This window comes from Diabrotica undecimpunctata, chromosome 6, assembly GCF_040954645.1.
Source record: "Diabrotica undecimpunctata isolate CICGRU chromosome 6, icDiaUnde3, whole genome shotgun sequence".
NCBI classification, from domain to species: domain Eukaryota; kingdom Metazoa; phylum Arthropoda; class Insecta; order Coleoptera; family Chrysomelidae; genus Diabrotica; species Diabrotica undecimpunctata.
Window position 1 is genome coordinate 26,355,191 of NC_092808.1, and position 14,495 is coordinate 26,369,685.

The 14,495-nt window shown below is 33.4% G+C and overlaps 1 protein-coding gene across 1 annotated transcript in view; it reads right to left on the reverse strand.

Moving 5' to 3' along the window:
- Window positions 1–2,048: 2,048 nt before the first annotated feature.
- The window catches only part of LOC140443314 (uncharacterized), a 33,941-nt gene continuing 21,494 nt past the window's right edge, over window positions 2,049–14,495 (reverse strand). The window contains exon 2 of the mRNA XM_072534506.1: window positions 2,049–5,452. Within this exon, the coding sequence (XP_072390607.1) occupies window positions 4,178–5,452 (1,275 nt within the window). The 3' untranslated portion in view covers window positions 2,049–4,177. The remainder of the gene's footprint in view (window positions 5,453–14,495) is intronic.

The window sequence follows — 14,495 nt, forward strand, 5'->3', positions numbered from 1 at the left end:
CTAAAAATATGAACAAAATGAATTAAATAATAAATAAGTCTATAAGACACTATTGTATTTGTAGCATCCTTTGCAACACTTGCACTTGGTGAATTAGATGTTAAAAAGTAGGCACACAGACGATGCATTGCGTTTCTACTCCTTCAAACAGTCCTCCTTAATATTGACCAAAGATCTTCCTTCGTCCTAATCATCCTAACGCCGCCAACATTTATTTTCCGTTCACCGGCATTAACTTCGAGGACCGCAGCGTTTGTTTTATTTAGCAGGATTCGTGTTTTTATACCTCCTATTTTTGTAAATAACTTTTTTGGTATTTTATATTTATAATAACAGATAGGTATAACGGAGTTTGTCGCAAAATTGGATCACCCTGTATAAGGCTTTCCTTTAAAATAGCAAAGTTGAAGGTAACTTAAGTGAGTTAGGAGACTGCTGGAATATACAGAAAACGAAGACCAACTACCATAGTTAATCAGGATAACCAGATGGTGCTGGGTGAAAAGGAGAAAATTGATATATGTGAAAATTATATCCAGGAGCTCTTCCATGACGAAAGACTCATGATTGAAGTTTATACAGACGACCAGCTGACTGGCCGTTCAATCACTAAAGAGGATATAGAAAAGGCAATATTAAATTCAAAAAACAATAAGGCACCTGGACCAGATGAAATCCCGTCAGAAATACTCAAATTACTGGATGAAAGGGGAATTTCAGGACTACACAAAATATTTAATTCAATTTATGAAACTGGCTGCTATCCTCAACAGTGGTTACGCTCTACCTTTATTCCCCTGCCCAAGAAAGTCAATGCAAAAAGATGTGAGGATCACAGACTCATTAGCCTGATGAGTCACACTTTAAAGATATTCTTAAAAATACTACATCAAAGATTATACAAAAGATGTGAATGGGACATCAGTGACTCCCAGTTCGGGTTTAGGCAAGGTTTAGGAACACAAGAAGCAATAGTAGCAACATAGGTGCTGGTCCGAAATTGTTACGATCAGAAGAAGGATGTGAAGTGAATGGAGTATTGGTCAACAACATACGATATGCTGATGATGGTGTCTTAATTTGTGACAACATAGTCGATCTTCAACAACTTGTCACTATAATCGGAGAATACAGTAAGCGAATGGGATTAGAGATTAATACCAAAAAAACCAAATTTATGATCATCTCCAGAGACTTGGATGCACTTGAAAACTCCACCATAACACTGAATACTAAGTCCATTGAAAGAGTGAGTAAATTTAAATACCTGGGATCGTGGCTTTTTGAAGACTGGGCATCGGTCAGGGAAGTAAAATTTCGAGCAACCTCGACAAGCTTTCGTAAAATTCAAGAAGGTACTGACTTGTTCAGAGTTCAATCTTCAACTGAGACTAAGGTTTACTAAGTGCTAAGACTGCTACGTGTGGTCAGTGCTGCTATATGGCGTAGAGGGCTAGACACTCAAAAGAGGGATATAAACAGATTAGAAGCTTTCGAAATGTGGCTCTATCGCCGTATCCTAAAAATACTATGGACAGCGAAAATCACAAATATAGATGTCCTTAAAAGAATAAACCAAGAACGCCAACTTTTCGAAACCATCAAGAAAAGGAAAACGGCGTATCTAGGTCACATCATGCGAAATGAAAAATACCAGTTTCTCCAACTTATAATCGAGGGTAAAATTGAAGGCAAGAGAGGAATGGGAAAGAAAATGTCCTGGCTCCGAAACATAAGGCATAAGGCAATGGACAGGGATTAACGACATACCATCTCTGATACATATTGCAAGAAATAGAGAATTAATGGAAAATGTGATCGCTAACATCCATTAGTGGATTTGCATCTGAAGAAGAAGAAGAAGGTAACTTCCGGTTTTACCGAAAGTGGCAGTGGGTATAACTTATGTATATCTGCAAAAGGCAGTAGTTATGCTTAAGTGTGCACACACAACTGTGGCTGACCACCGATTATAAATAAAACACCCTGTATATTTCAAATATAAATAAAACAAAACTGCAGGTACATAAAATAAACACAAATTGTAGAAACTAAACTTATAATTCTTACACAATTATACAAGGAATTGTTTTTAAAACTAAGTTACACTATTTAACAATCATGTAGTGTGCGTATCATACATTTACCTATTCACTAAAAATCCAGTAAAATTGTCAAAATAATATTGATATGGTAATTCGTAACAGACTGCAATATGAAAAATTCGATTGATTTATACAGGAAGTGAAGTAAGTAAATGAGCATTAATTTCGTCACTTTTGTTGAAGTGGAATAATGTTAAAGCAATTATTTGATTAAAAAAATTAACTTTTTTTGGGGGTAGTTCTAAGATATGTGACACTTTTGGGTATACATAAAAATTTCAGCAAAAAATATTAAATGTATCTATGAAATATTCAATTTGTTTAGTAAAAAACATTAATATAAAAAATGTAATTCTCGTCGTCTCAAAATGATCATCGGAGTCATTTTTTTCGTCGATGAATATATGTTCTATAAGTATTTATTTCGGGTATCATTTTTAATGAAAATTTTTTAAGCAGGAAAATCTCATTGCAGAAGTGCAATGAGAACACTAAACTTGTTTCTCTTAATCGGGAAATTTTACTGCTCGAGCGTTATACCTCATTTCGCAATAAACTAAATGTATATCAGCGTATTCCTCATTAATAAAAACCATTTTTGTTGAATTGAAATTATTGTGTTTGAATACCACAAAGTAAAAGCTAAAAGAGAGACAAGAATTTGACAATGAAAAACGTATGTTATAGTTCTGTTGGCAGTTCAAAGCCTACTATTCCAAAAATATTAATTTAACTTTCATGACGAAAAATTTTTAAATCGATTTTTCTCGAAAACCGTATATCCTACAGACTTTTTTTAAGAGTACCTTTAGTACTAGAATACCTGAAAATCTAATAATCTATTATCACGAATGCTTAAAAGTTACAGACAAAAAAATTATGCGTTAAAATACCCGTTGACCTTCTCAAAACGGACGCTTATGAATGATACTAGAAATTCACAATTAATAAAATCAATTGAACTCTGAAGGATAAATAATTGTACCAGTTTTTTTTTCTAAATAGTAGCGTTCTGTAGTTATTAAAAAAAACTACTTACAAGGCGCCATCTTGAAAGAGCTATGGCTCCCTTAGTAAGCATTTTCGGACTTGGGTTAAATCGTCTTAAAATTATCTGAGGAATATTCGGTTTTCGTTTGTCAGGAGAGTTTCTGGACACAGTGGCGGATCCAAGGGGGGTCACGGGGATCATGACCAACCCCAAAACAAAATTAAATATCAATCAAATAATCCTAAAAAAAATAATTTAAAACCTATCAACTCTATAAGCAGGAAGTCAAGAGTTGAAATAATTCAAACTCATTTATTCTAGGGGTAAGTGTAGAATTATACGGAAGCCATTTTAAATTGATCGTTAAAAAATCAACAATTCTAAATACAGTAATACCTCGACTAAGACTTCCACGAACACGAATTCAGAGTTACGCGATTTTCAAATTTTGTCAATTCGTCATTTGAGTGCCAGAGAATCGTTCGATTATCGATGAGATAGAATGACTGCCCACACAGTATTGCTCATTCAATGTACATCACATGACTTTTCGCACGAAATCAGCAGATTTTTATTTTGTATTAGGTATTTCTTCAGTTTTGTCTACGAATTGGTTGTTTACAATTTGAATATGTATTATAATTGTTGAGATTGTGTGCTACATTTTATAATTTATCTATAATAAATATCAAAGTGAATATTGTTGTTGCATTAGCTCTGTCTGATACGTTAGTGAATACAAATAAAGGAACTGTGGACTGCTGTCCAAGGTATTTGTGAAAGTGTGAAACAAAAATCTAAATCCTGTATGTATCAAAATCACCCTCAAGACCCATGACCCCCCCCTGACAAAAATTTCTGGATCCGCCACTGTCTGGACACCCTGTAGTGGGCAATCGTGGGCAGAAATGAGTATGTAAGGGAGGCTGCACCATAATCGGTAGAATATGCTGAGAATGATGATGATGACATATACACCTAATTACATATTACTTTAGTAAAAGTAACAGGAGTAAAAAGATTATTTTGGGAAATTGTAGTGGTGATGTGGTATACCTATGCATACGCAATGAACATTTTGTTATTCATTTTTCATCAAAACAAACTTTGCTATAAATTTTTGATTCAAAGGAATAATTCCTAGTGGTGTACATTTGTTGTTATAGAAAGAAATCATATGTGGTTTCCATTCTAATTGTATTTTATTATCGTTTGTTACTATTTTACATTCCATGCTATAACTCCCATCTCGAGATGCTAACTGAACTTCTATAATCTGATCTTTTAAGAGCACGAAAAACACTCCATAATCCTTACATACTGATAAGACTGCGCTATGTATTTCAGAATTATGATCATTTTTCAAATGATCTTTTAGTTCTGAAGCAAAATTTTGAATTTGACAATTTTCGTGAGGACAATTATAATAATAAACACTCTTTTCACAAAATGTTTCATGTAATACTATTGTTGAAAACATGAAATGTTGACCACAATTCCATTTGCAAAAACGTTTCTTAAAAGTTGATGGAATCAATTGTGTTACGTATGAACGATTTTGTTTAATTTTATTGTTATGGGTTAACCACTCAAAACAAAAAAAACAAAGAAAATTATTATGTCTAGGGCTGTAGTAATATTCTCGTGCAGACAACTCTACAGTGGAAAGGATACAATTTTCTTTACAATTAAAACATTCTGGATTATATTCTGAGTGGAATTCAACAATTTCACGTGTGCAGTCCAACGGGTTTGCATAAATGAATCGCATTTTCCCCTGGTTGGGTTGCGGTTTTTCTAAAAGATTATTAATGCTGGATAAGGATGAATCCACGGTTTCAGTTATAGTCAGAACCTCTTGATTTTGATTTGGTTTTTCTAAAGAACCATTAATGCTTGACGAATGAACATTTTCTGGTATAGTAAAAAACTTTAAGTTTTTATAAATTACCTTAAATTTAACATAAATTAAATGCGACATATTCGATGCATCTACAACGAAAAACTCATTAGTACATAAAAGTTTTGAGTTAAAGTTAATATCAAACTCTTTGTTTTCGTTAGTTACGGTAAACTGGTGGTATGTTTTTGAAGCTAGTTTATCACTTCCTGTATAAACCAATTCTAATTTTATTGTTTTTTCTGATTTGCTATAGCTAAAATATAAAAAAAATAAATTATCTTCTTCTTGATATATATAAATACCGGGCATTTCTAAATAATTATTCAAGTTGAAAACAAACGCGGAAGAATCCAATATAGCATCCTTGTGGTTGGAATGAAAGTGTCGAATCATCATAAAACTCAGCATTTCTTCATAACAAATTGGACACTTGTGAATTTTTTCCAAGCACACCTAAAATCATTAAATAATTTCAATTTAATAAAAATAACATAAATCAGTAGTGAAAAAAAAAAGAAGATACAGTTCCTAAGATTCTAAAAAACACAAATATCGCTCTCACAAATCTCAAAAATGTGTCCTTTAAGACCATTTGATAATGATAGATGATTTTGAATTCTGTTGTGATATACAAGGAAACTTAAAAAATACAGTTTCTTTCAAAAAAGGTAACCCCGTCTCTAGGGTAGGTAAAAAAATGAAAAATAATTGGGGTTTGCTTAATAAAAAAATTTTGTAACGCCATCCGTTTGCAAGATATAGGGCGTTGAAGAAAAAAAAATTTACGCATTTTTTACGATTTTGCCGAAACTACTGGCAACATTGTAATGAAATTTTATACGAATATGTTTTGGAAGCTGATACATCCCATGAATTTGTTTTTATATCTGATTCTCATAGAGGGCACTAGTTACACGGATCGTTCTAAGTATTAGTCAATATAACTTTTTTAAGAGTATAATTATTAATCAAAATTTCAAGTAAACTTAAACATCATTCAATTTTACACGAAAAAGGTACTCTTGGTAAAACTCGACACTGTGTACTGTTTTCGGAATATTTTGATTTGAAAATTATGAAGTAATAATTGATGCTGGTAGTAATGATAAAGTTCTAATAGGTATACCTCTATTTTCTCCAAGTGTGCCATGGAAATTTGACATTTATTGATTATTATGACGACAAATCAACAATAATTAGAGTTTTGAAACTTTGTTATTTGTAAAATCAAATCAAAAAGTACTCAAATGTTGAATACACTGACATGTTATTAACCTTAGGCGAATGTTTAGGATGTTCTAGTGCAGCTGTGACACATTATACAGAAAAGTTTCCTAGAAGAAACTTACCAAGTAAAAAACATTTAGAGCCGTTGAACGACGTTGTCGAGAAACTGGGAATGTGAGACCAAATAAAATAAATTCTGGTAGACCAAGAACAATTAATAAAGAAAATAATATTTACTTGATCAAGATCCAACAGTTAGCGTAAGGAATATAGCAAGACAAACAAATACTTCTTCTTCAAGTACTTGGCGGATACTGAAAGAACAGCAATTACATCCTTATTATTACAGACAAGTCCAAGAGCTTTTGCCAGATGATCTACCGGTTAGAGTGGATTTTTGTGAAACATTGCAACAAAGGACAGCACACAATACAAATTTTTTAAAATGCATTCTTTTTACGGACGAGGCCAACTTTACGCGACCAGGTATGTTTACCTCCCATAATGCACACTACTGGTGTGATGAGAATCCACGAGTCAAAAGGGTATCACATTACCAACACTCATTTAAAGTTAATGTTTGGGCAGCAACTTTAGGTAACAAATTAATAGGTTATCATATTCTACCTGGAAATTTAAATGGTGATATGTATCTTGATTTTTTAAACAATTCCTTATTCGCGATATTAGAAGATTTAACGTTAAACGAGCGAAAATCTTTATTTTTTATGCACGATGGAGCTCCACCACACTTTGATAGAAGGTGTCGTAATTGGTTGAGTAATCATTTTCCGAATCGATGGATTGGTAGAGGTGCAGAAGCTCCGATTCATTGGCCTCCTCGGTCATGCGATTTTAACCCTTTGGACTACGCAGTTTGGTCGTATATTAAGGAAAAAGTCTATGCTACAGAGGTAAATTCACGCCAAGAATTGGAAGAAAGAATTCAACGTCAATTTAATGACATCATAGCTGATCCCCTACCGTTTAGAAGGTTAATGGAATCTTTAGAAAAAAAAATAGACTTGTGTATTCGCGAAAACGGAGGGCATTTTGAACACTTACTGTAATTGAATTTTATTTTATGTTCTTAGTCATTAATTTAATTTTCTTCTTGTAAGTTTTGTTTAATTACTAACTTTTTATACCAGTATCAATTATTACTTCATAATTTTCAAATCAAAATATGTATTCCGAAAACGGTACACAGTATCGAGTTTTACCAAAAGTACCTTTTTCGTGTAAAATTGAATAATGTTTAAGTTTACTTGAAATTTTGATTAATAATTATACTCTCAAAAAAGTTATATTGACTAATACTTAGTACGATCCGTGTAACTAGCGCCCTCTATGAGAATCAGATATAAAAACAAATTCATGAGATGTATCAGCTTCCAAAACATAGTCGTATAAAATTTCCTTATAATGTTGCCAGTAGTTTCGGCAAAATCGTAAAAAATGCGTAAAATTTTTTTTTCTTCAACGCCCTGTATCTTGAAAACGGATGGCGTTACAAAAATTTTTTGCTAGGCAAACCCCAATTATTTTTCACTTTTTTACCTACCCTAGAGACGGGGTTGCCCTTTTTTGAAACACCCTGTATAACCCATTTAAGTCAAGATTCTCGTCAAATGGGAACAGTTTCTAGCCATTACTGCCGTTGATGGAGCGATACGAATCCACATTTTACGTTCAAAACAAATGTGTGGTGGGAATTTATAAAGATCCAATATTGATTCTTTCTTTTTACTTGAATGCGGATCATTCTTTGTGCTTTTTAAACTATAAAATAAGTGAATTTTTTGACAATCTCCCCTTAATTGAACCTCAGCAGATATGGTTTCAGCAAAATGGTGCCTCATGTCATAGCAGATTATATGTACGTCAATACATTAAAAATATTTTCAACTGAAGAGTTTTTCATAGTTTCTCTGAACTTCCTGGGCTTCCAGATTTAAACCCACACAATTTTTTTTCTAGAGTTACTTAGCAAAAAAGGAACGATGTTCGCTGACTCAATGACTTTGAAAGAACACCCTCAGAACAGGTGCAGAGCCTACAGCATATGCAGAGCATCCCATTAACACAGTAAAAAACGCACCAGTTACACTGCCACCATACCGAATGTAACCTGCAAAGAAGGAAGTGCTAAAAACCTAGTTAGATAAACTCCTGGAAGAAGACATGATCGAAGAATGTGAAAGCGCATAGCCTGTATTGGTTGTATTAGTGCCGAAAAAAATGGCGGTATGCGGCTTTGCGTAGATTATCAACGTTTAAACGTTATCACTACTAGTGACTCTTATCCGTTATCGCGTATGGACTCCAGCTATCGTACTGTTCAACTGTTTTGATGAACATTTAAACGATCTTCAGTTACTGTTCTATAGACTAGATCAGTTTAATTTTCGAGCAAATCGTAAAAAGTGCGTGTTTGCTAGCGAAACAGTGAATTATTTAGGACTTTTCATAACTGTGCATGGAATTTCCGTTGATCAGGATACAACTGCAGCTATATCGGAACAGTTACCTCCAAGAAACGTTAAGAAAGTGCAATCTTTCCTGGTTCCGTGCATTTCTAAATAATTTTGAGGATATATCTAGACCATTAAGTGATTTAATCAAGAATCATTCCGAGAAATCAGCCATATATCATTCGTAATGACCCCAGTAGTTACCGTTATGAGTCATATTACTACAAAGAGAGATCGATGACGAGCATTCCGTGGAATACGCCAGCTGACTTCTTACCGCTGTCGAGTGCAACTACTCCAGAAAGAGAAGCTTTAGCTTTTGTTTGGCCTTTGAAAAAGTTTAGAGGTTACACTGAAGGTACTAAAATAATCCTGCAAACTGATCACCAACCCCCAAAGTGGCTACTAAGCCTGAAATCTCCCACAGGAAGGCTGGTAAGGTTCAAGGTTATGACTTAACCATAGAATATTTGATCGGTAAACGTAACATGGTAGCTGATACAGTTGACAGACTACCATGTGAATACAATTAGATACTTGCTCACACAAGGAGTACTCTACCATTACTCGTCAGAGGAAGCCGAAGAAGAGCCTCAGTTAGTAGTACCCACACATGAGTGTGAAGCTGTTATGGAAGAATAATGATGCGCCAACTGCTGGCCATTGAACGTACTTTGAGGACTATAGAGGTATTTTGTAAATCGTAATCGATGTTTTGAGGCTTCATTTTTAAGGTACATTAAAAAAATTTCAACATTTTATTAAATTTGTTATTAAAAAACAGTTTGAAAAAGGGCTCACTTTTGTAGCTTATATCTAAATATTTATAATAGCTTTAATATTTTTTGTGTCACACGTTTGTATGTAGGCTTAATGAAAAGCTGGTGAAAAATACACTTCCCAAAACAAAAAAAAACAGAACCTTCTATCACCAATAGGAACAAGAAAATCACATTTCCATTGTTTATTAACATTAAGAGCTGACAACTGAATGGATTGTAAATAACGTACTAAGTTACAGATGGGATATACAGTGAAGGAATAAAAAGTTATAACCCGTTAAAGTGATGGTACTCATAAACTACCGGTACAGAAAAGTTGAGGGGAGAACTTTCCACTGCAATGGACAGCCGAAGTGTGACGTCACGGCGACCATATTGTTATTATTACTTTCCAAACAAAAGTTGAAAAGCCAGGGTTTCCCCAATCTCAAGATTTCTATAAAGTTAAAATTTTGCTTCCTCTGCTACTTTTTCTTCTTAAGTGTAGTGTTTGTTTGGAAAAGTATCAAGACTGATTTAAATATTTTATTTTTATTATTCAGAATATGACCTTATTTAGTTTTAAATCTTTTATTTAATCATAATATAATATGGCTTTAGTTCATCTTTTAAATTCTCGAACTCAAATTGGCTGATTAATTATTGTCAAGTTCTGAGAATTCACTTGTCTGAAAAACAACATGTTTTTGGGAAACATTTATCAACCCAAACACTTCAGAGTCCTTAAGGAAACGTACCCGTTCTTTGTATAGAAAGCTTAAAATGTCATTTTAAGCTTAATTTACTGCTATTCACGGAGGTCCTAAGAACAGAAGAACCACCCCAATGAATTCGCGTACATACGTATTTTGTTTGGTATTATCGGCCACTTTACAACAACCTCTCATCGTGAACAAAAGCAAGCAAACCAGCATCGGGTGTGCATCCCATTTTTACCCTTAGACCTTAGACTCCGAGCGAGGCCCAACCACAGACAAAAGGTAAGTGAATCTCATATAGAATTGACAATAAGATATTAAATCTGCCAATTGTTATTTGAATTGCATTTTATTTTACATATGTATTTACGAACATTTGCTATTTTTCGCTAATTTACTTACAAACAAATTATTTCATTTTTTCGTTATTATTATTTATCGATTATCATTTAACCAGCGACCTCATTAAGTTTTATACAAAACAGTGTTTTTACGAAAATATCATAATTCGGTGTTATATTTCTATGAAATATAATTAAAAAGTTTAAATTAAAGAAATTCTAACCTTACTTTACTGATACATGCATTTTATTGCTATTTTTTTAAAACAACATGGTTTATTATTTACACAACCTTGTAAAATTGTTATAGTAACTATTAGAATACTTAGATAATGCAAGAAGCGGAAAGATTCTGTAAAAATTGGAAAAAATAACGAAAAATACAAATTATCCACACTAAACAAGGTTTAGTGTGTTTGGAAAGTGAAACTGACAGATGTCGATAAAAATACGTCATCACTCCGGCAGTCTATATCTGTGCTTCTATAGCACGTAGAACCTTAATTTTTTTATACAAGATGTAAGAATTGAAGTTTAAAAACGTTGAACCTTGACGTTAACCCGGGAGTGGTCTATTCGTCCATGCAAGAATGTAAAATGATTGTATTTTAACTGTTATTTATATTAGACAAATGACCTTTTAGTACCTTTCAATAATTAGGCGATAATAACTAATGGCGATATTTTTAGAACAAATGTATTTTTTGGTTACGGTTACTTTTGGAAGTTAAGATTCATATACTTGTAACGCAGTTTTTTCGGTTTTTAACCTAAAATATAATTATTTGTTTGTTGCTTTTAACGGATTTATTAAATGTTTGTCTGCTTTGCATGTGTACATTTTACTAGTATTTTTCACATGTTTTTTGTAAAACTCCCATTTTATTAAACATTTCAGCTACTTATAAAAAGAAGTTCTTCCCGATACAATCCGACTTTCAGGGACTCCCCGGACGTAAATACGGATGCAAATACCCCTCGGTGGAATCTCGAATTTTTGAATCGAGTACTATACTTTCGTCTTTTATATAAAGGGACAACAATGATTAATTCCAAATTCGTTAGCTGGTGTGTGCTGTGAAAAGTTCTTCTTCTTCTTCTTCTTTTTATATAGATATGTTTGTTTTTCAATGTGCCTCCAGTAAGTTGTCCATCCATCGTTTTTGTGGTCTTCCTACTGATCGTCTTCCTATTGGGGAATCGTCTCTTGCCGTCTTTACTTGTCCTCTCTGTGTCGGGTCTTGTTTCTGCCGCGTGTCATTATTGGCCTGATGACTGTTTTGTAAATTGCGCCTTTCGTTTCTTTCTGATATTTTTATTTCTCTATATTGTTTCATTCACGCAGCCTGCGGCTCTATTTGCTCTATTCACTTAATCGTCCACTTCAGTTTCGAGTTTTCCATAGCTAGATAATGTGTTGCCTAGATATTTAAACTCCATCACTTTATTATCTGACCTTCCAGCTCCAATTTACATCTTAGTAAATTTGCTGTTGTAACCATGCATTTTGTCTCTTTTGGGGCGATTAACGTATTAATGTTAAATTTTCTGGCGGTTATATTAAATTGGTGCAGAATACGTTGTAAATCATCTTCACTTTGAGAGAGTAGTATTGCGTCGTCTGCGTTTTTCTCCCATTTGGTATCCTTTTTTAGTTCTTTCTTTTTTTATTATTTCATCCATAATCAATCCATAATCAGGTTGAACAATAGAGGACTCAAGGAATCTCCCTGTCTTATCCCATTGCCAGCTTCAATAGGGTTGGTTAGTTCTTCTTCTACTTTTACTGTGTTGTTTTGGTAGATATTTTCAATCGTTTTGATTATTCCTAGAGGTATCTCCCTTGCGTACAGTGAGTCGATAACCTCTTTTAATTTGACCCGGTCAAATGCCTTCTTACGGTTCACGAAACATAGATATGCCAGTTTGTTATATTGTAATGATTTCTCTTGCACTGCCTCATTATAAATATAGCGTCGGTGCATGGTCTTCCCGACCTAAAACTTTTTTGTTCTTCTGCTAGTGTTATAATTTCATTCAGTTTATCACTTTGGTTGTTATTTTAGTGTTGTGTTTAATAAATTAATTCCTCTGTAATTTTTGTAACGATTTTTCTCTCTTTTTGAAGAGAGGTATTAGGATGCTTGATCTTCATTCTTGCGGAATTCTGTTTTGTTCTATTATTTTTTGGATTAGTTTTAATAGTTGGTTGGTCAGATCTGGTCCTCCGTACTTTAGGAGTTCGTTTGGTATTCTGTCCTCCCCTGGTGATTTTCTATTTTTTTAATTTCCTTAATGCTTCCTCCTCAATATTTATTTCTTCTGTTTGTCGTCACCTCTGGGTTCATTATCGTCATCTTTAGCAAATAGGGATAGATAGTAGTATACCCTTGTTTCATTCTGAATGTGTTTCGTTTTTATTAGTTCGTTCATCTCTTTTCTTTGTCCTCTGATCATTCTCCATACTTATATTTGTGTTTCGTAGATGTCGTGTTCCATCTGTTTTGAGAAGCTCTGCCAGTGTTTCCTTTTTATTTGTCTAACTAAAGTATTCTTTTCATTCCTGATTCGTTTATAGTGGTTGTATACCTGTTGTGTTTGTTGTGTTCTGTATTGTAAAAAGGCTTTCTTGTTTTCTTCACGTTTTGTCTTCACTTCCTCTCTAAACCATGGTAATTTTCCTTTTTTATATGTTAGTGTTCGTTACTTTCCTCTCTCCAAGTGATTCTGTTTCTGAGTTAATTATGTTATTTTTGAGTTTTTCCCAGCTTTCCTCGATGTTATCGTTTTCTAATATTTCATTCCAGCGATTTTCTCTGATATTCTTTTCCTGTATAAGTATTCCGTGGAGTCCTTTGACTTTGATTTTTGTTTGTATTGGCGCCACTCTCTTGGGTGGGAAGTATTTCAGGATAATTCTTATTTTACATAATAATAGGCTATAGTCGTTACCTACATCTGCTGAGTTGAGACATCTTACGTCGATTATTTTCGATGGATGTAAATCTCTGTTGGTTATAATATAATCTATCATAGGTCTTTGTCCACGGGTGTTAAATGTATATGTTAGTGTTAATGTTAACTGTATATTTGTGTTGGTATTTGTGGTCAAAAAATGTGTTGTTTATTCTTAAATCGTTATTCGTGCAGAAGTTTATCATCAGTTCTCCATTTTCGCTTTGACATCCTCGTTATTTTTTTGCTTAATTCCGGGTATTACTTGATTGCCTACTCGAGCGTTAAAATCCCCCAATATTATCATCTTTTCTCTGACTTGATCTATTACTTGTAATTGGACATAAAACGCTTCCCTTGTTGTTTGAGGCTTGTTATTTTCTGGTCAGTATACTCCGATGATGTACAGGTCTTCCTTCTCCATTCTTATCTTTGCTGTTAGGTACTATTCTTTCTGATATGTATTGACACTCTTTGATGTGATTTTGGTACCTTTGGTGTGTAAGTAAGGCTACACCTTTTTTGGCCCTGTTTTCTTTTGCTACTCCACTGTAGATTAGTATGTATTCACCTAATTTTGATTGCCCTTTTCCTTTCTTTTTTGTTTGCTGTAGAGCACAAATGTCTATTTCTTTCTCTTTCAGCACTTGGGTTATTTCTTGGTCCTCTTGGTAATAAAAACAAGCAAGCGGCAAGAAAATAATATAGGCTGATTTATCCAGATCGACAGATTCCTTCTGCAAATACATTTTTATATAATTATCGTCATATCATAAATGAAAAAATGTTTGAACGGAAGAAACGTACTATCGTAGGAAATGATGATGAAGATCTTCATACTTTACGTTACTTTTAAGGTAAAAATTAAATACTTAAATAATAGATTAAATCCAGAACAACATTTTTATTTTAGACAATTCCGAAACTAGTCTAAACAATGCTACTAGTGCATTAGAGAAAAGCCGTGTGACGATACATAGAGTTTTAAAAAAGCACAACTATAAACTGTACAAAATATT